The sequence below is a fragment of the Taurulus bubalis genome, assembly GCF_910589615.1.
Source record: "Taurulus bubalis genome assembly, chromosome: 2".
Classification (NCBI taxonomy): Eukaryota; Metazoa; Chordata; class Actinopteri; order Perciformes; family Cottidae; genus Taurulus; species Taurulus bubalis.
This window is the reverse complement of record NC_136590.1, coordinates 38,813,670-38,834,601: the sequence shown is the minus strand read 5'-3', so window position 1 is coordinate 38,834,601 and position 20,932 is coordinate 38,813,670. Positions and strand designations below refer to the sequence as shown.

Here is a 20,932-nt window from a genome sequence, read left to right as displayed (position 1 = left end):
CACACACACACACACACACACACACACACACACACACACACACCTCCTCCGCTATTAATACCAGGGAAAAGAAGAAATCAAATATTAATCCTTCAACACCCACCTGGAATTGAAAAAAGAAAATGAGTGGACTTACCATTTTGTTATTGATTTCATGAAAATGAATTTCACAGACTTTCTCTACGATGTCTTCACTCTCAAAAGTTATGAAGCCAAATCCTGCGCGGGGAGAGAAACAGAGAAGGGAGGGGGAGACAAAAGAGGGAGAGAATGGGGTTAGTGGAGAGCCTTAACAAAACTTCTGGAACTAAAAAAGAAAAATGCACCGCAAGAAGAAATATTATCACGAGCCAGATCCAGAAACTGTGCGGGGACATCTGTGGAGATTGGCTCGGGCTTGGAGGAGAACAAGTGAACACGACAGACATTGTCCTCTTTAAATCAGGAATATGATGAAATCTGCCACATTATTAAGGGCACTCGAGGACCTCTTGTACAAAGAGAAGATGAAAAAACAGCACAAAGCTCATTTAATGAGATTCAGGGAGCTGGGGCCCAGCATCTGAATTTCATTAAATGCATTTTGTGTTCTTTTTATTGAAATCTCACTGTATAACAAGCCCTCGTTTTTATGTTAATGCAGGCCTTAGAAAGAATACGTCGTTGACAGTGGGATTTTCATGCTATATTTATAGGATAAAAGCTTAACCCCTCTTTTAACACAAAGACAGAGAGGCACGATGGTTACAGACTTTTGAACACAAGTGGATTGCAACGCTCTCCTCTGTGTTGTGATGGTGACGCACAAAGCAATCTAGCTTCTGTATAGCCTGGGTTGAAAGGGAAACTGATATTCTATTACTTTTGCAAAAGAAGGAAGTAGCACACAAGAGAAACAGTTAGTGAATAAAGCAGCAAGTGGGACTGAAAGGAGATGAGTTTCTTTTCAAAATGGCAAACACCCCATGAAATAAAATCACCTCAGATTGGGTTTAAACCGCCGTCACTGCAGACGGCATCCAATCCGACTGACACGTACTCCACAGACAGCCCCATCAATTTATTGTCATGTCGTCAGATCATGCAATACAAATAGTCCCCGACTGGATGTAAGACGCTGCTGCTGATGCACTAAAGACAACGTTTCAAAAATCACTTGTTGACTGAGCGGACGACGGGGAATATTCGCCTGTTCATACAAGTTGAGACAAATCCACGAGGTCCTTCTATCCACAGGAAACATTTCAAGGTCAAAGACTCAGGGGGGAGGAGCGGCTTTCTTCAGAGCCGAGTGTCCTGCACATTCACACACCGTCTATTCTGTGCACTAGTAGGCTCTACAAACAAAAGGGATTCGTCAGCCTTCAAAGATTTTTGATGCACCGTTTACAACCAACGTCACCCATGAGTCTGCCGATGATTTTCTCATTCAAGCCATCAATTGATATTAAAACAAGATATAGCGAAACACTGCCGTCACAGTTCCCCAGAGTCGTCTTCAAACGTCTTCATTGTCCAACCGACAAATCCAAAACACAATGATGTTCATTGATGTAAAACAGAGAGACAGAGAGAATATGAGGCAAGCAGAAACCAAAGAAATGACTGAAACGATCACACATCTTTCAAAACTGTTGCTTTTGAATGTTCTGTTTATTAAGTAAATGATTTATCTCCGGATCATTGCAGTCCTAGTTTTCCTTTAATATTCCTGGCTGTATTATACCATGTTGGATTGCTTTATGGCGGTATTGGATTCCGAGGGTTTCTGAATCAATGTGAGTAAATACCTTATTTCTCAAGTATTTAATTAACTTGATAAGCCAATTCTAATTTGGACAGTTTAAACATAAACGCTTTACCAAACTGATCATGTCATACCGATGTCACGATATTAAATCACATTAACTTAAATCACCCATATTGCCCACCCCTAATGTATGCACTTTGTTTGGTAAATACTTAGCACCTTAAGTATCTCAATGTTCACACTCAAGCAGAAAAGTGTGTGTCCTGTGATACATTAGTGTCCTAAGTAGCTTATCCTAAACACTCATCAGACCATCCAGAAAAGCACAGCTGTCTTTGTGAAGGAGCTGCTTACTAGCCGGCCGACCGCAAACACTGGCATCCAGAGTTTTGTCATAAAGTCTTTATCTCTCACTGGCATTTTTCCTTTTCTGCTCCTCCTCCAGCTCCTCCTACCACAAATAACAAAAGATCCTCCTGAAGCCCCGCTCCCGCTACTGACACGAGCGAGAACATATCAAAGCAGCCTTGTCAAAAGAAGGGCTGGAAACCTAATGTGTGAGCTGATTAAACATGGACAACATTGAATCTAATGAGATCTTATGAGACAGAATATCAATTTCCACTGAGACGTCTCAACGCTGAGCTGCAGCTAGGGGGGGGGGGGGGCGCTGCTGCACCCTCTTCTCGCGCTCACCCCACCTTCATGCCAGCACGAGAAGCACTTTTGACAACCAACAAATCAACCGCCAGGAGTAATTTGTCACGGAGGAGTGTAGGTAGAGGGAATGGAGTCTACAGGGGGGAAATGAGAGGAGGGGTGTGGGGAGAAAGACAGAAAAAGTGACAAGGAAAGGGGTTAACACACATGGCCCCTGTCGCCACACTCCTTCCTGCCGCCACAGGCAGCTCCTCCATCAACTGACAGGACATTTTCCACTGCACCATTATATCCACTGGGGTCAGGTGCCGAGCCACACCACCACGGCTCGCACCAGCGGGGCCCTTCCACCCACGGCTGGATCTGTTTAAATGAACAAAAAGACATTTTGCTGGAGTACGGACTACTTTTGCAATGTGTCTTGTAGATGAAGACAAAAAAAAAAACCCACAACAAACATCCCTATTTGTCTCTCTTATTGGATCAGCACACGCCTTCTTGGTCGGTCCCCTGTGGGCCGACTGAACTTCTGGCCCTCGCCATTACAGCGCAGTGCTTTGCTCCGCGATCCCATTTTACCAACCTTACAGACAATTACAGGCCACAGAACGGCAGAATAGACAACATTGCTTCCTGCCGTCCTCCTCCTGCGGGGTGTCGGCAGAGCGAGATTGTCCTCGCGCATCCCCGGCCCCTTCTCTTCTAAACCCCTCCAGCACCCGGCAGGAGGCTGACCTCAGCGAGACTATTAAAGACTGTCAGCGCTGACAGACACGAGGAGAGAAGTGTCAAAGCGCTCGCGCCAAAGAACCTTCCCACACGTGCAGCTTGAACAATACCCTGTCAATGGAAACACATGGCTTTTTTATTTTTTTTGGGAGGCAGGCTGATAATAGGTGTTGTGCGGCTACTGGCTGAGGCCTCTTGGCCGCACTCGCTCACACTTATTAGCAAGATCTGGGCTCGGCCCACGTCTCATCGCTGCGTGGAATCGGCAGGGAGCCTACTTTTCACGGCCCTTTACCACCTTCATCGTGCTCGCTCTTTATTTCACACTCATTCCAGGCTTCTGTTGCTCGAATGCATTTATCCCTCCCCGCCCCCTTCTCCAGCCCCTCCCAACCTGGGAAAAAGCTGATTCTGCCAGAAGCAGATAATGGAGGAGCTTGCAAATTGATGCAGCAAAGTTGACTTTGACTTGAAAAGTGGCGTTGCAGCTTTAAATTAAGTTTGAAACTTAACAGGATTCTCTAATGTGTTCGCCCCCAATGTAAAGTGGGTTTAAATGCTCCTGACTTTTTCCTTTCGATGCCTGACGTGACTTCCATCTGCACAGCACAGATATTTTCAAAAATATAACAGTAAATATATATATATATATATATATATATATATATATATATATATATTTTTAATAATCCTTCCTTAGTCTTTAAAAAAAGTATGAGCTAGAATAAGTGGCTGTGGGAGGAGTAATACTATCAGTAGTAGTGTTAGTTATTACTTAAACTATCTGGTAAGCCTGTGCGAACATGCACACGAGGCAGTTAAGGGGCTATAAATTTACAACTGCTGCAGGAAGCAGGCGTCCCCCAACTCCCTAATGACTGCAGCTAAATATACCGCAATAAGTACATGAGAATACTACTACTAGAAAATGTAAAGCACACATGTATTATCAGTGCTGACCTGGAGCGTATTACCTGCAGGTTGCCGGTAAGCATGAACTGAATTTTTTTTTAAGTGTGGAAATGTTCCTTGCTGACACTGATTGTACTTCACTATCCTAGTACATGCGACATATTATTTACATATATACTTGCGCATACGCGCACACACACACACACACACACACACACACACACACACACACACACACACACACACACACACACACACACACACAGCCCCATCAATTCAGTAAATGAACACAAGCTATGAGACAAAATGCCTCATATATTCAAGCATACACAACAATGCCTATTGTAATGTATTATTTGAGATGATGCAGTATATCTAAGGCTTTGACAATAAGGCATTTATGTAGCTCCCGATTAAAACTGCATCCAATGAGAGCAGTCTGCTGCTGAATACTGGCCCCGTCAACACAGTGAGGAAGTGGGGCAACCTGGAGGAAGTGCCAGACCTGTCCTCTGTCCTCGAAGGGTATTGCGCGCACATGCGCACACACACACACACACACACACACACACACACACACACACACACACACACACACACACACACACACACACACACACGTACTGTACATGTACGCTTGGCTGCTAGGTCATCGGTGCAACCCACCTGCAGCAACAACTGCTCCCATACTCTCCCCCCTTCTGAACTGGTTATCCTGCCTTAATTATGCATGGTCCAACCTTCATCCATCCAATCCGGAGCGAGTCTACAGAGAGCTCCTGCACTGCCTGACTGCCTGTGTGCCCCAGCCTCCGAGTACCATCTCCTTGTAATGCAGAGAAGCAGACAGAGGCAGTCCGAACACCCACGGCACAGTTAGAGGCCTTTGATCAGTATTTCCGTCTGCTATTACTAGAGACCTAGAGCCCCGGGCGTTAATCCCCTGTTTAATACAGTTAACGGCATGAACTCTCTAACAGCACAGGGCGCTTATGGTAGAAGAGGAAAGAGAATAGAGGAAGAGCAATGTTGTACAAAAAATAAAAAGCCTCGTTAAATGAACTGTGCTTGAAAACAGAGAATTATCTGGTGCATTAGAAATGTAAACACGACACTGTAGGATCAGATTTGATATACGACTTCTGGTAAGCATTTAGAAAGTTGGGAGTCAGAAAGTTGTGGCGATACGGCCCGTCTATCAGGATATAGGTCATTTCATATCTCGCCAACGATATATGTCATGATATAGCATGTTTCCCGACATGTTTTAATAAATAAATAGTCCAGAGGAAATACCCACATGCTCTTGTGTACTCCTCTGTGAATTAGATACTTGAAAAAAAGTACTCAGTATTTTCTCATGGAATTAGGAATGCAAAAAAAGTGCAAAATAATCAGATTTTCCGAGAAATTTGAGTGAGCGTGTGCCCGTCATTGAAAGACAATGAATAATCATATTGAATTATTGCTCAGTCCTTGTGATAATCAACACACGGAAGGAGGCGGTTGTAATTATTTTTTATCAGAAAATACAAATAAATAAGACAGATTGAAGACTAGGAAGGAATACATCTTGATATACCTGGGCTGTCAGCTGAGGTCTGTAGTCCTGAGAGAAGTTGTGTTGTCCTTCTTATTGGATTTATAATAAAATAGGAGTTAAATTTGACATTGAATAGAAAAAAAGAAAGAAGGGATGCATGATTTGTTTTGTATTGGTTAATATAGAGACAAACACACAGAGAGGGGACAGAAAGACAGAGATGAACAAATAAATGTGACTGCTTTGACGCGTGCGGGTGCGTTGGGGGGAAGCGAAGATGGACGATGTAAAATTAATCACTGAAGTGTACAGTACAGTGAGCCATGAGCGCTGTTTCAGACAAGACAACATCCAGAAGATAAGAGCCGTCGTGTTGTTGGTTTAGCTGCACGATCGCAACATAAATATATTCTGCTTTTTATTTTGTTCGTGCTTTTTTCTCCTTGATGCGTTTGTCCTCCTTGTAACACATTGTGTTCAGGGATATGCTCGGCTAGAGCAGGCACGCCATGAACAGAGACTAACTATCTCGTCAATGACCGCTTGCAGGAAATACAACTGTAACACATTCTTGTTTTCTTCATCGGATCAGAGACTAAATCAAAAGAAGTAGAAGAAACCACAACAATGCCCATCTCTTTAGGCCCCTGACGCTGATGACCAGGCTGGATTAGCACAAGAGTGACAAAGGATTTACGGCGAATAAACAGATACTATACACGCTATGGCTCAATTCAAACCAGTGAAAGACCATGTTTTGTCGCAATATTAATTCACAAAACCCGTTTGTAAAAAAAGAGACCGAAAAACTACAAAAAGCCTTTGCATGTATGACGTAGCCAGGTAAGTGATAACACAAAGCATGGATTAAGGCCAAGCTGAATAATGTTAATGAACGCTGCTGTGACCGTTTTATTTACTCCGTGATAAGTGTCGGACTCATCTGCTGCAGCCCCGTTAGCCTTAATATTAATCAAATGAGCCATCAGCGTTAGCTAGCTGTGTCTCAACACTGTAATATAGCGTCGGAGCCAGAGTGCTCGACAGATGTTGTTGTTGTTAAAAAGAGCACTTTCTAATGGGGAGTGGATAGGTTTAGTATGTTGCGCAGAACGTATTTTATTTGGTTCAATAAAACACTTTGTGTAGGTGTGTGAAGGCAATGGCCCCCGTGGGACTTCACCAACGCTGATCTGCCTCTGCATTTGTTGTGCACACTGTGCCGTGTTGTCAACCCTCAATTTGACCAACAACATTAAAAGGTGACGATCATGTAGGTGGCTGTCTGCGCAGGCATCAGGTGGTAGAAAAACCGGCTGAGAATCTGGCCACAATTACCGAATATTGTATGTTAGTTTGTTTAGCAGCAGCTCTGAGGCCTTCAAAAGCCGGAACGTATTTGCTTAGACAACAGTTTCGACGACATCTCATTACAGATTATCAGAAATGTCACAGAGGGGCTTTTAATAAACAGAATGAAATGAAGTGGTAGGCCAGACAATCATTAGACAGATATCAGTGTGGTCAGTGTGTTGTTTTCCATCACTCTTGGCCTTCATCATTTTATGGTGCCCCAGTGGGTTCGCACTTAGCAGTTCAGAACTATCAATTCAATATCGGAATTCGTCTTGATTTATGCAAACCAGAGATAGAAAATAGGACCCCCAACATTGAAAGGCCATGGAACCGGGAAAAAAATAGTTGATGGAATTATTAGGGCTTTGAAATAGACTGTGTGGTGTGAAAATATGTCATTAAACAAAATGAACATTCCATTCTGGCTACGCAGGGTTCTACATGTTTGATTTTATGTAGAATGGCTTGGTTTCCCCTTATAATGCATGATAGACAGCCAATGTCATGTACTTTCAATCAATCTCCTTAATGACCATGTAGACCAGAAGTTGAACTATCCAAATGTCCAACATCTTGGTGACAGCCTCAAATAGGATGAATAACACACATTAGGCCTCTATTTCTAAATCAAAGAATGCATTAATTAATCAGAGGACTCACATAAGACCGTAGCTCATTCAAGAGCGCTGAATAGGTTTTGAATTCATGTACGATTCTCTGTCAAAATCTACAGAGCAAGGCACGCAGAAACAGCTGTCCGCAGCTGCCCTTCTGTCTGAGGATTGCTAAGAATCTTCCCCGCTCCGTTTCAGGACAACGGACAGCGCCTCACTTACGCAGCATAAACCGAGTCGATCCATGAGCAAAACAAAACAAAAGACTTGACAAATGAGAATTCAACTATGTACATTTCTAAAGCCTTTACTTCATTTTAATCTTTTAATTTCAACCTGTTGTTTTTTGCCATGAGTACTTTCACAAAGCATGCAAATACTACGCGACTAAAAAGCGATGTCACTTGTTTTTTGGGAGCGTTTTTCTAAGCTTCTGCACTGCGAATAAAGGCATCAACCAATTACGTTGTGTGAAAGGGACATATTCAATCCGTATACTAACTTACTCAGCAACAATGACGCTCCCTCGTTCTTTCTTATGCCGTGTTCACACCGGACGCGGCACGAATTTGCGGCTAAGTCAATCCACAGACGCGCCGCCCCGCGAATAGGCAATTTTTTCAGAACGTTTGACCTGGGGCGAACAGAGCGAAGGACGCGGCGCGAATTCGCGTGAGTTGAATTCTTCCAACTCCGGCGGAGAAATCGCGTGACGCAAAGTTGCGGCAGCCAATCAGCATTGAGAATCAGCGTTGAGAAGCTCCGTCCGTCATCACCGCCGTCCTGCCGTTCCTGAATGAAACTGCTGCTGCTCCGCCTGAACCAGCGCTGACAGCGGCTTCATTGAGACCCTGTTGTGGGACTAGGGATAATAAAACTAGAGATAATTCGCGCCGCGTCCGGTGTGAACACGGCATTACCGTTCACAATAAAAGCCCTTAGCATATAAAGTACACTGCATAACAGTTTACCAAAGGGAACTCAAATTCACTTGCTTTTCGCGAAAATATAATAAAATTTATAAAATAGGTGACAGTAGCTTGGGCTGTACAATGTTTAAACGGACTGCCAGACGCTGCTCTGGGTCAATAGGATCCCAGAAGTTGGTCCTCTTCCTGCAAGACTTTTTTAAACCTTTTTAATTGAAAAAGTGATGCAACTGTCGCTAATTTATAATCATTCCTTGTATGAATAGTTCTGCAGTGAAATATCCGCAGGTTAGCATTTTCGTGTTGTTTAGCCAAGGACACTCCCATACATTACTATATCAGGGGGTACATACAGCATACAACACACTACTCTTTGCATCTACCCACCTACTTTAAAACCAGGATTTGAGACTTGCAAAATGGTATACTTTTTATGAAATGTTAAACATACCGTATGCCTGCTTCCTCTGCATTTTCTACGGAGCAACCGAGCTCAGCGTGCATGCTGAGGGAACTAGTTTGTCTGTGCCTCTATGTAGGTCAGCTTTCAGAGTTGGCCATCAATTTCTACTGTCCTACTTTAGGAGACACCCCGTCTCCATACAAACACACACAAGCAGGAGGGCACATATTTGTATTACATCGGACTACAGTAACCTGCACTTGCACCACAATGTCATTCATTTGATTTATGCTCTAATTACAGACATTTAATTAGACGTTCAGCAATAACTGATCAACATCATCACCACCAAGTATAACTTTAGCGTGTGTCGGTCCACACGCATCTGGGCTGTCAATGTTGTAGTTGGGCTAGAGGTAAAAGGCATGCTGTGTCAACAGCAAGACAAAAGGTGCACTTGTGAAATGAATCCAGCTCTCCCGACCTCTTCATTCCCCTTTGAGACACCCTCTTACTCAAGATAGGCCCTCATTAGTGCCAAACAATATAGCCATAAGTGAGAATTTGGCTCCTTCTATATGAGCACAAGGCTGCTCTAGCAACAATTGAATGGAAGTAATTATCCATGGAAAAGGTGACTAACTACCCCTTTACTCCCCGACAGCAGTCTAAAAGCGGTAAGCCATTAAAAGCTAAAAAAAAAAAGAAAAGAAAAGGGGGGGCACTTGAAAAATTCAAAGCAATCTAAGAGAAAAGGAGAGTTATCTTTTGATCAATATGAAGAATATAGTTTGGATGTTTTTGAAACTGCACACTTGTTGAAGTATAGCTAAAAAGGACTTCACTGGAATGAAAAAGCAGCACGACAAAACACAAGGCCAACCGCAAAGTGAAGTAACTGATGATAGCCGAGGAATTGTGCCGGGGACGTTTCGCCCCTTCGAACCAAAGGCTTCGCTGCCAGAGAGAGCCGAGCGTGTTCACAAGTGCCTATCTGTGTCATCAGATGGAGGGAAATCAGCCCGCAGGTCAAACACGACAAAGAGCCTCTGTCCATTTGTAAAGCAGACGCAGCTCGGGACCTGAGGACAGACCAGCACCCTTGAAAAAAAAGATGCCAGTGAGAAAACAAACATATTTGACTTTTCATGAGCTTCATCATCATATGATGTATGTTGTATTTTTCTGAATATCTTTATCCATGTGTCTGCTTTATACTGTGCAACAAATGCAGTGGTATAACTGGTAGTTAAGTACTCAGATCTTATCTTATAAAAATATCTTCAATGAATAAAGATTATTATCATTATAAAGCATTTGAAAGTATCAGTACAGCATTGCAAAATTGTTCTATTGCCAGTAGAAATACCAGTAAACCCCAAAGTATGTAAGTAGGAGCAGAATGCACTGCAGTATCAACCATTCCAAAGAATTATGGCCCGCTTAATTTATGTGTTAGCAGAAATCAATGTCGTAGCCGTCCCAGATGAAGCTAAACTTGTCTAATGACCTGAGACCAGTCACAGCAGACAACATATGGAACGGCTACTGCCAGCAGTCGTGCCACTGACACACTAACACATATACTAGGACGTTAGTGTAGCGCCGGACCCCGACGAGCCGAGGGCTGGGCCATTCGGAGAGAACGAAAATATCCCAATATTTGGGGGGTTTTAAGGCTTGAGTGGTGCCTTCACAATACATTGACAAATTTGATATTTTGACAACACCTTTGCCATATCACAATATCGAAAGTCTTAGACAATATCTAGCATCAACAAAGTAAATTGTAACCAAGTAACTATTCACTTCAGCCATTCCATAAATATAGAGCAGCAATGAGCTAAAACATGTCCCCTCTGAAATGTTGCATATATGTACTCTACATGTATGGAGCGCCAGTATATTTGAGTATTTCCTGATCTGGAGAAGCCAGTTCAGACTATTCCTCGACATTTGAAGAGAGCTTTTTTTTCTCCTCTTTTTGTCCTTGCACCACTGTGATTGCTAAAGCTGTTTTAAAATATGACAAGTAGCATCACTGGCTGGGAGGCTCATGATTAATCACAATATATTCAGTTTCATATTCCACTTCACGAAGTGATAGCACATTCATGTACATAATGGACTTGGATGGCTCCTCATTATCCTTGAACACGTGACCTAACTGAGACTCCAGCTCTGTGAAAACGTGTTCATTGAATTCCATGTAGCCCCAGCAATGCAAACATTTGTCCCTGATATGTGCAATCTGACTGGGAGGTTGGGCTGGAGAAACACATGTTGGTAATGTGGAGACCAACACCGACACTATACAGCAAAAACACAGTGTTCTTGCAGTCTGTGGCAATTAGGTCATGAGAATACTTGGTCGGGTTCCCAATGCACCCGGTCCATTTGGGAAAGGAAAAACTGCTCTCTTGTTCCCTCTCCTTCTCTCCGTGTGACTTCCTTCCTCTCTCTCTCTCGATATTTATAATCTCTCACTGTAAACCTTCTCTTGGCGCTCAGTGTGTGGATAATGATTGGGTTAGCTGCACCCAGTGGATCCACCCTACAGCATTAGACCAACATCGTCATCCAGTAACATCCAGGAACAGTATAGATGTTGCTGTTTCCATGGAATTGCTGCACTGAAACACAGATTACATAAAAACAACTCGAAAGTAGACTGTATTTGCGCTAGCTTTGGAGTACTTTTCTATTTTGGCAGCACTTTCTAAGAAGAGTGTCCATAAGGCACTATACACATACCTATGTGTTATAATCTGCTTGTACAATGTACTTACATATTGTTAAATCGATGCAAGAACAAAACAAAAAACATCATTACTTTGCTTAAATTAAACAATGACCACTTAGAATAGAATAGAATACTTTAATGTCATTGTCAAAAACAACGAAAAACAGTTTAGCAGCTCTTACAGTAAAGACAAACATTAAAAACAACCATAGAAACATTCACAACACAAGTAGACAGATAAATAAGTGGATCAACATAAAGTGCACGTGCCATTGAACATTGTTCAGTAGTCAGTGCTAGTGTCCTCAGGTTTTTTTGGGGGGGGGGTTCTATACATTTGACAGCCTTTGGATGTCCTGTATCTCCTTCCAGATGGAAGGGGAGCAAACAGTGCATGTCCAGGGTTGGTGGGATCTTTGGAGATACAGCCGGCTTTTTTACAGAGCCGGCCAGCGTATAGGTCACTGAGGGGGGTAATGTGGTCCCAATCACTCTTTCTGCCATCCTCACCACCCGCTGCAGATCCCTCCTGTCCTCCACTGTGCAGCTAGCAAACCACACAGTGCAGCCGTAGGTCAGGAGGCTCTCAATGGTCGCCCGGTAGAAGTTTATCAGCAGGTGTTGAGGAAGGTGAGCCTGCTTCAGCTTCCTGAGGAAGTAGAGCCTCTGCTGGGCCTTCCCCACCTGATGGGAGATGTTTTTGGACCAGGTGAGTCTGATGAAATGTGGATTCCGAGGTATGTGAAGCAGTCCACCCTCTCCAGCGTGCTCCACCCGCCTAGCTCTCCTGAAGTCTATTATCATTTCTTTTGTTTTTGTTGTGTTTAACTCCAGGTTGTTATGTGAACACCATTGTGTCAGATGTTGGATCTCCTCTCTGTAGGCTGTCTCGTTGTTGTTGGTTATCAGTCCTACTACCTACTACAGCAGTGTCGACTTAGTGGTAGAGTAATTTAAAATCTAATAATAATGCATTATCAGAGAGATTATAATACATTATTATATTTATTTTTATGCATTAAAACTATGGGAATTATAATGCACTATAATTCTTGCAAAAATAAAATAAAAATGTCATTGTCATGAAGTATTATGATACCTGATCGTATACATCATTCTAAAATACTTTCTTATGTGTTAAGATTATTGACTGAAGCATTATAAATATTGACGAGTGGGTGCAATGGAAAGTGTCAGCGTCATTTGCATTTGCATTAATTTTGTTCTGGATTAATCAATTTAAGTTTTCAAAAGTCTGGATGCGAAACAAAAACACAACAGTTTTGTATTCCCGGTAAATGAAAAATACCCTCCGCTCATCTTAGTTTAATTTCCTCAACGTGGCGTCACTGAAATTCAGTTGACAGCGCTGTAAAAACAAACAGGCGAACGGCTGTGAACCTCACCTAATCAATGAAGGGTCCTCTGTCCATGATAAGATGATGGAAAAATTAACGCTCTCTCCTCCGGAGTAATCCAATTCCGTCGGCTGATACCCGTAAAACAAGCGCACAAACGCACGCACACACACACACAAACACACACAGAGACCACGGCCACGCAAAAGAAAACACACAGCAGGAGCCGCTATGCTTTCGCAGGCATAATCCCTGCATCTCTTCATGATGCCGCTGTACTTGCCTAAAGACACATAGCATTCGCTTGGCGGACAGCGGCACATCTCTAATGTTGGATGCACGCGTTGCGAGTGGCTACAGATGGAGGAGGCCGCGAGGCAAACACAGGCGAGGTTAGGAAAACATCGCTGAGGATGAGACAACAAGCCGGCGAGACAAGTGGATGGGATGTGAGTCACAAAATAGGGAAAAACCAACCTGAATATAATTGCACAGCGCTGATAGGATTCCTTTGGTACAAATAGACTATGGGTGTAATGAGATCCAAAGGTTTGAACCACGAGGGGATTCTTCATTCAAGAATGTCAGACTCTTTTGTGCCGAGCAATAGGCCGAGCTTAATAGATGTCTCAATTTCTATCACATACAGTAGCGACCGATGCAGGGAGGAATGTGGTGGGAGGTGGGGGCCGGAGCCTTTTCCCGAAAAGGCTTTGAGGCGACGAGATGAATTCCTTTGGAGGTGTGAAGCAACGTGGGACTTGGAATGAATGAAACAGATATGCACCTTTTGTGTGCGTCTGACCTATTGATATAGATATCAATTTCATTAAACTTAATTAGCATTTCTCATTCCTGACGAGAGCGTGGGACCAGAAAGGGGAATAATACGTGGCGAGCGGAGGCAGAGAAATGGAAGAGCAGATCGCTCAGAAGTTCGCACAGGAAACAGTGGGGGTTTCTTAATCTTATTTTTTTTTGGGTTGGTCTGAATAGAAAACCTGGCAGGATGTTGTTGGATGCCAACACCTCCCACCAGAGCCTCTACAGGGGAATTCAATCAGGGTCTAAAAGCATTTAATCAAAATAATCCTCTGCAAACAACAAGGTTTTAAAGCACTGAATTACGTGCAAAAGGGGGGGGTGCAGAGTAAAATTGATTCCAGCGAATTGGGCCTCTCGTCGCCTGTATGGCCAGATTTTTATTAGTATTTAAGCGCAGGGTATATTTAAAGGCGTGACACAGTAGCAGTTCATCTAAAATGAAGAACACTGATGATGCCACTTTGCAGAGGCCCATTACCATTTAGTAGAGATTGCTTTCACTGAGTGAGCCAAATGCTTAGAGGCGGAACTGCCACTTGTGTTTACTTTACAGATGCTTTTATGGTCTTATGGTGAAGAAGAGTACTGCTCCACAGAAAGCCTTTCCCATTCTCCACGTGCACACACACACACACACACACACAGAGCTCAGATCATGACATCATGGATTCATCAAGCGATGCGAGATGATGTCATCCTGATGCTATTGACCCTTGTAATCAAGGCAGGCTTCGCTTGCTTCACGAGCTCTCTCTCTCTCTCTCTCTCTCCCTACCTCCCTCTCTCTCTCTCTCTCTCTCTCTCTCTCTCTCTCTCTCTCTCTCTCCCTACCTCCCTCTCTCTCTCTCTCTCTCTCTCTCTCCCTCTCTCTCTCCCTCTCCCTCTCTCCTCAAAGTACAGCAGCATAGTTCAACTGCAGACAGAGTCTGTTCACAACATCCAGGCTTTCGTTAAATTGCTTACTTGCACAATAATTGTGTATATAATCAAACGATAAACTGATAAGCGTCATCGTACCGGCAGAATATCCTTTCATCGCTGCCTTTGGGCAGTTTGGAACGCTCCACGGACGACCGTAACCGCCGCTTGTTTACGTCTTCCGAAGTCATTCATCTCATTGATTTGCAATTGCCTTTTTGTTACGTTGGCCCTTCCAAAAGGAACACCTGAGGAAGCGTCATGGAAAAGGTCATGGCCTCCAATTAGCAGAGATGCAGAGGCCACACTTTAAGAAGTCACAGCTAATCTGTGCTCTCTTGAAGCCGTGGGAGGCTGTGGAGATGTTCAACGTGCAGATGAGACACCTGGACCACCCAGGCGGCGGCGCCTTCGCTTCAGCTCCGCTCCTGCATACAACCGAAGCCGCTTGCTGGCTTGACTTCTGCCATTTAAGCAGCCGCCCATACTATCCCAGTGCTCATCAATGATTGTATCATTAATGTGTTCAGACTAGTGCGAAGAGAACAAACAAAATACACCCTGGAGGGGTTTATTATTTAACTTCTTTGTCTATCTGCGTCTCTGGCTTTCTCCTAAATTCACGTAAAAATAAAGTCATACTCTGAGCCAGAAATCGTGTGTAGCACGTACATACAGAAAACCGTCCAGGTTCATTCCTGTCCATGTTGTGAGGGGTTTTATTGAGAGGTTTCTTCATATATCATTCATGGATTGATTTATAGAACATGTTATTCCTAAAAACATGGCCAAAATGGATTTTTATGGCTCTTGACAGTCTGATTTATAGAGTGATGAAAATAGATATTCCCTCCGTAAAAAAACATCGACTCTCATATGTCAATGCATTGAAACAAGAATTTTGATCCTGGCTCTATCCAGTGTTCAGATTTCTGTTCTGTAAATGTATGCAAATTAGGACATATTTGACAAGTTTATGCCTTTTTCTATTTGAAATATATTTATATATAACTATATATGAAAATTGTCATACAATGTATGTATTACCCATACACCTATAGTGTCTCTGCTTAAGTTACTGTACATGCTGCTAGTTTAAACATTTAAACACTACAAACACTTAGTTAGTGGAGATCATCATCTACGTGGAAGTGGCAACACTCTGGTCACTGTAATCTGATGCTGTCCACAAAGGTTGTATACCTTTACATGTATTGTATTGGTAAAAACATGCCATATAATGCTTTTCCGCCATAGGTGTGGTCCGTGATTATCAACAGTATTTCCATACTCGCTCATTTCAATTCTCGGTCAACCGAACACGTGTTAAGCCTCTCTGGCTCCACTTATGGGACTGAAAAGACTTTGCATCTCCGTTTAGTACCCTCTTCCCCTCCTTTTAACTCAGCCTCTTTGCAGAAGGGGAGCTCATTTCAATCTCAAAGCTGACATCTGTGGAAGCAATGCAAGATCGAAATGAGTGGATTTAATCCTGTGCAACAACGCTAGAGCACAGGAAGTATTCACGCAAGAAGCAGGGAGCGAGCATGTCAGACAAGAAAGATGTGGAGAACGAGTGGAAACCTGACAAAAAAAACAACAAAAAAGGATTTTGTGACCTCCATTAATATCTTTCCATCTGCAGCGAGGCAACCGTTAGCTCATCCAGGAGTAAAGAGGACAGAAGAGGTAAAGGACATAGAAGAAGATAGGAGTTGGACATGTTTATTCATGCAGTGAAACAGATGAGGTATTGGAGAGGGCTTCAAAGCAAAAGGATGGCTCCACATCCTGCATGGCCTTCTCCTCTGGCTAGGCTTTCTGTATTTGGCCTTTGAGTAAGGGGCTGATCAATCCCCCAGCATGTTGCCAGGCTGTGGACCCCCCCATTACCAAGAGGCTGCTCTTTGAACAAACCCTGCCAGGGGTCACTCTCCCTGCGCTTCATCATCTTAAAAGGTCAGACACAACAAATGGCACGGAAGACCGTTCCGTCCCTGGCCCGTGAACCCATAGCTGACCGCTAAGAGTGTCTGCGGTCGGGGCAGCTTGCAAACTGGGCGGCCATTGCCAGAGTGGATTGGACAACTGGTTCTTTCCATCCAAAAGCTGCACACATTTTAGACACGCGTACAGATTGGTATTTAAATGACAGCCCGGCGTGTTTGTACGAACAAATGAAGGCCAAAGAAATGCCTATCACGTTAGCTTTGTTTACACTTCAATAACATTGTCATTGTTAAGCAAACATATTGACCACACTCACCAACTCATTTCGATTGGATTGGCTTTTGCTGTTCTTGTCAAGCTACTGCTGAAGAAATCCTACACTTCCTGCGGCCGCTTGACAGTAAAAACCTTGTAAGCCAACATCGGCGACCGCGATTTAACACAGAGGTGGGAGCAGAGTTTGAAACTCTGGTGCAACATGGCTTTTTATTGCTGCTTCCCACCTAAAATTAAATGTAAATGTAATTTCTCCGCTCTGTTCACACGCACATAGTGTGCAGTAGGTTTTCAGCCACTTTGTGTTGGAGTGAGAATTAAGTAGAATTCAAATGATAAGCGGCAAATGCAAAGCTCTTAATGTCATTATTTATGCAAAAGAAAAAACAAGTATTACCGGCTTGCGGTTGCATGCCTCCGCTGAAACAGACATGTTGGAGTTTATATCCATGTCTGTCCAAAACGTCATCACTTCATCATTTAATCAAATTAGACACTTGTGTGAAATTGTCATAATGTGTTTTGTCACAGGTCACAGTGAACTTGACCTTAGATCATCAGCGAGCAAAAAGAAGATCACATGATGAACAGTGATCTCTCGTATTATCATCTGGTATTTACATGCAAATTCAAAAATAGCAGAGGGAAGAAGAAGAAAAAAACTGAAGGAAGAAAAGGGAAAATGTCGTTCTAGTACAGTCACTACCAGTCAGGACAAACTCAAAGACAGTCAATGCACAAGTCACTGAATGTCACTGACATCATAAAAAGAGTAGAGTATTTTTTTTGCATTTATCTCCATACACCCACATACCTTAAGCAGAAACAACATACTTTAAAAACTAAACTAATTATGCATAAAGAAAGCAAGCTGCAGGGAAAGATATACAATCACTAGAGTATTCATCTGGACTTGCACCTGCACCTTTTCAGTGAAGACTGTTGAAATTTCCATTTGATGAAATGATTGTGCACACCTGATCTCTGCCACTCAAAGCAGAGATCAGGTGTGCACTGATTCATTTGCATACTTAAGCCATGAAGTTGTTCCTTTGAAAAACAAGATGCTCCAAATGGGACTCCAAAGTGGTAAAAAGAAAAGAAAAAGCTTAAAAACCGCTAAAGTGAATTCTCGTAATAATCCTAACTGACTATCAGATAAGTGGCTGATATCCAAGACTGTATTCTTGAAAATACAATATTATGAGAAGATACAGATTTGTTATGGATATAGCATATTAATATTATATTACTATTATCTCATATGGCAAGACAATGGTTAATTTGGAAATAAAATGTAATATATATATATGCCCACACTGAAGTGGTCTCAAATTGCAAAGTGATTGACAACACCTGTGAGGGTGTGCCAGAGCTGTGTAGGGACTTGAAGGCTGCATACAGCACTCACACAGGTGTTTTCACTTATTCTGGCTGATTAGACCCCTGATAAGGCTGAAGATAAGCAGCGCTATGCAAAGGATCATGTGAGGTCACAGACTTCTTGTACAAACAAGAAACCTACGGCACATGTGTACGATGAGGCAACAGGTGCACTAAAACTAGCAGGCCGGAAATAAAGCACGGCCTGGTCTAAGGGCGCTTATCAAGCAAAGATAAATAAAAGCGCAGACGGACTGTCCCTGCAGCGGGTATTTTGCCTTGTAATAAATACAACAGCACAGTTGTAAAAAAATAAAACAATAATTGGAATGCATGTTATTAAGTGCACCTGTGCTTTTTCCTGTTGTCACATGACAAAATGTCTGCTGTGACAAAAAGGTTTGCAACTATGTGACTTTTCCAGCAGGTAGGTTGCTAAGAATGGGTAAAGGTCATATCAGAAATGAACAGATATATTTTGAAAAGGTAAAACAGGATTTGTCGGCTTCATTAAAACCATAAGGACATTTAAGACTCTTATGGTTTGACGGGGTTTTAAAAGCTATTTAGAATGCAGAACATGTGCTCGGTTAGTTCAAGTTACACAGCCTCCTTTTGCATCTTATTAATTTTAGCCTTCGGCAGTCTGTCACAACTTCTAAAGTCATTTGCAAAACAAATTATGACTGTTTTTTAATGGTTCGTCAAATGGGAACTGGTTCTATGTTATAGGAACCCAGAACTAGATGCAGTCAAACACATATAGGGGGACAACCATATTACCGCTCCTACTGATGCCAGAAAAGAAGACGGTGCATCAAATGATGAAAATATTGCCACTTCGTTGCTACATAGATCCACCACGCAGACTTTGTGTAGTTTAAAATGTCATAAAAACCTCGGTTTCATCTGCTGCCAAGGATGAAAATCTATTGGCAGTGAGCTGCAGGAGCTTTGACAAGTTTGGCCATCTAGAAGAGATGTGTGGTGATTATCTGGATAGGGCTACTCTGTCTGTCTGGCTGCCCCAATAAAGCCATGATGCCAGGATATTCGCCTCTGGCTCCCTGGTCTGAAACGGCCTCTAAAAATGACTTTTGTAACTGCTGCTGCACAGTATAGTGAGTGACATTAGACAACTTCTAGCACACGGCCCATAAATTATTTAAACCACCCTTGTAGCGAACCGGCCCGGGTCCCCACATCTTCCAAGCTAAGATGGAAACCAATCATCGTGTTGCGGAAGGCGGCGGCGGAATATGTTTGTGTTTCCTCGGCGTCTGCGGGAGTGTGTGTGCCTGTGAAACGGGCACGCGTACAAGTGAACGAAACATATCAAGATATGTAATATGACATAATGTCTCCCCTGCTCGAACCCCCAGCTGCTCGCCCACATGCCACCGATCCTGCACCATGTCTAAACAGATGCTCTATCAATAATGCTTGCTTCAGTGCCACACACCTCCCTGGCGGCCAAATTGAGAAGAGGAGAGTGGATGCGAGCGGGAGAGAGAGAGAGAGAGAAGGAGGGAGGAAGGGAAGGATGGAAATGAGTGAACAAGTTCGTGTTTGGAGGGAGGACGAGAGGAAAGGAGAACGGGCGCGGACCCAGAAGCTACAGTGACTACTGGGAGATGGATTGGCCACGCCAGAATAAGCCAAAAGACCGGTGAACCTGGGGATGAAGTGTTCTCCTTATCCCATCTGCTCCAACGAAGGGCAGGAGGAAGAAAGGTCGACATCATTCTGGGCCCACTCGTTCAAACCCTCTAATACACTGACCCTGCCTTAATGTGCACAGAGGATAGAAGGAGACACGCAGGTAAATAGAGGAAGAAAAAGAGCTTTGCTTGAAGAGGTCCTTCCATCTAGACCGGATATTTAGATGTATCCGGTATTTTAGCGCATGTAAGTAAACGTTGAGTGGAGAGGATTCAGATTCAGTCCTTTACAACCCGGGTGCTGGTGTCCATTACTCACTCTCACCCTAAAATGGTAGGCGTAGCTATCTGATAAAAGGCTCAGTCTCTCTATCTCTCTCCACACACACGCTCACATATAAATATACTCAGACACACACAACCACAGCGACTTTGAAAGCCCAGCAGCTTTGACGTTCAGATTGATTTATATCACTTTCATCGAGCATGTTGTGGACAACAGTGCTGTGAACACTTCTTAGGGCTTTTGCACTGAACACAGTACAAGCAGTTCAATGAGTTTACTTTATTCTGCCCCCTGAAAAGTTAAGACGGCATGTGAGGGTCAGCGGTCTGTTCAGTTTTTGCCAAGAAAAACATATTTTTTTGTGCTTTGATATTGCCTTTGATAATTTTTCATTGGCTTTTTTTTATATTGATGGAAAAAAAAGGAGACTGAAGCTTTAAAAGACTGCAGTCAGCTTTTCCTCAATAGCTGGATTAATTTTCCCACTTGCCAGCAGGAACTATTTATGTTCGTGACATAAAACTGTATTGATAGGAAAACAGGAAGCCAATGACACCTAACTGTTTAGGTGTGGATACCTCTCCCACAAACAGCGAGCCGCGAATGACGCAAGAATAGTATCGCAAAAGCAGACGG

General features: G+C 43.1%; 1 protein-coding gene across 1 annotated transcript in view; it reads right to left on the bottom strand.

The window, feature by feature from the left end:
- The window catches only part of LOC306733177 (RNA-binding protein Musashi homolog 2-like), a gene marked incomplete at both ends in the record, with an annotated part of 216,215 nt that overhangs the window by 54,665 nt on the left and 140,618 nt on the right, over positions 1-20,932 (bottom strand). Inside the window, one exon of the mRNA XM_079214377.1 lies at positions 137-219. Within this exon, the coding sequence (XP_079070503.1) occupies positions 137-219 (83 nt within the window). The remainder of the gene's footprint in view (positions 1-136; positions 220-20,932) is intronic.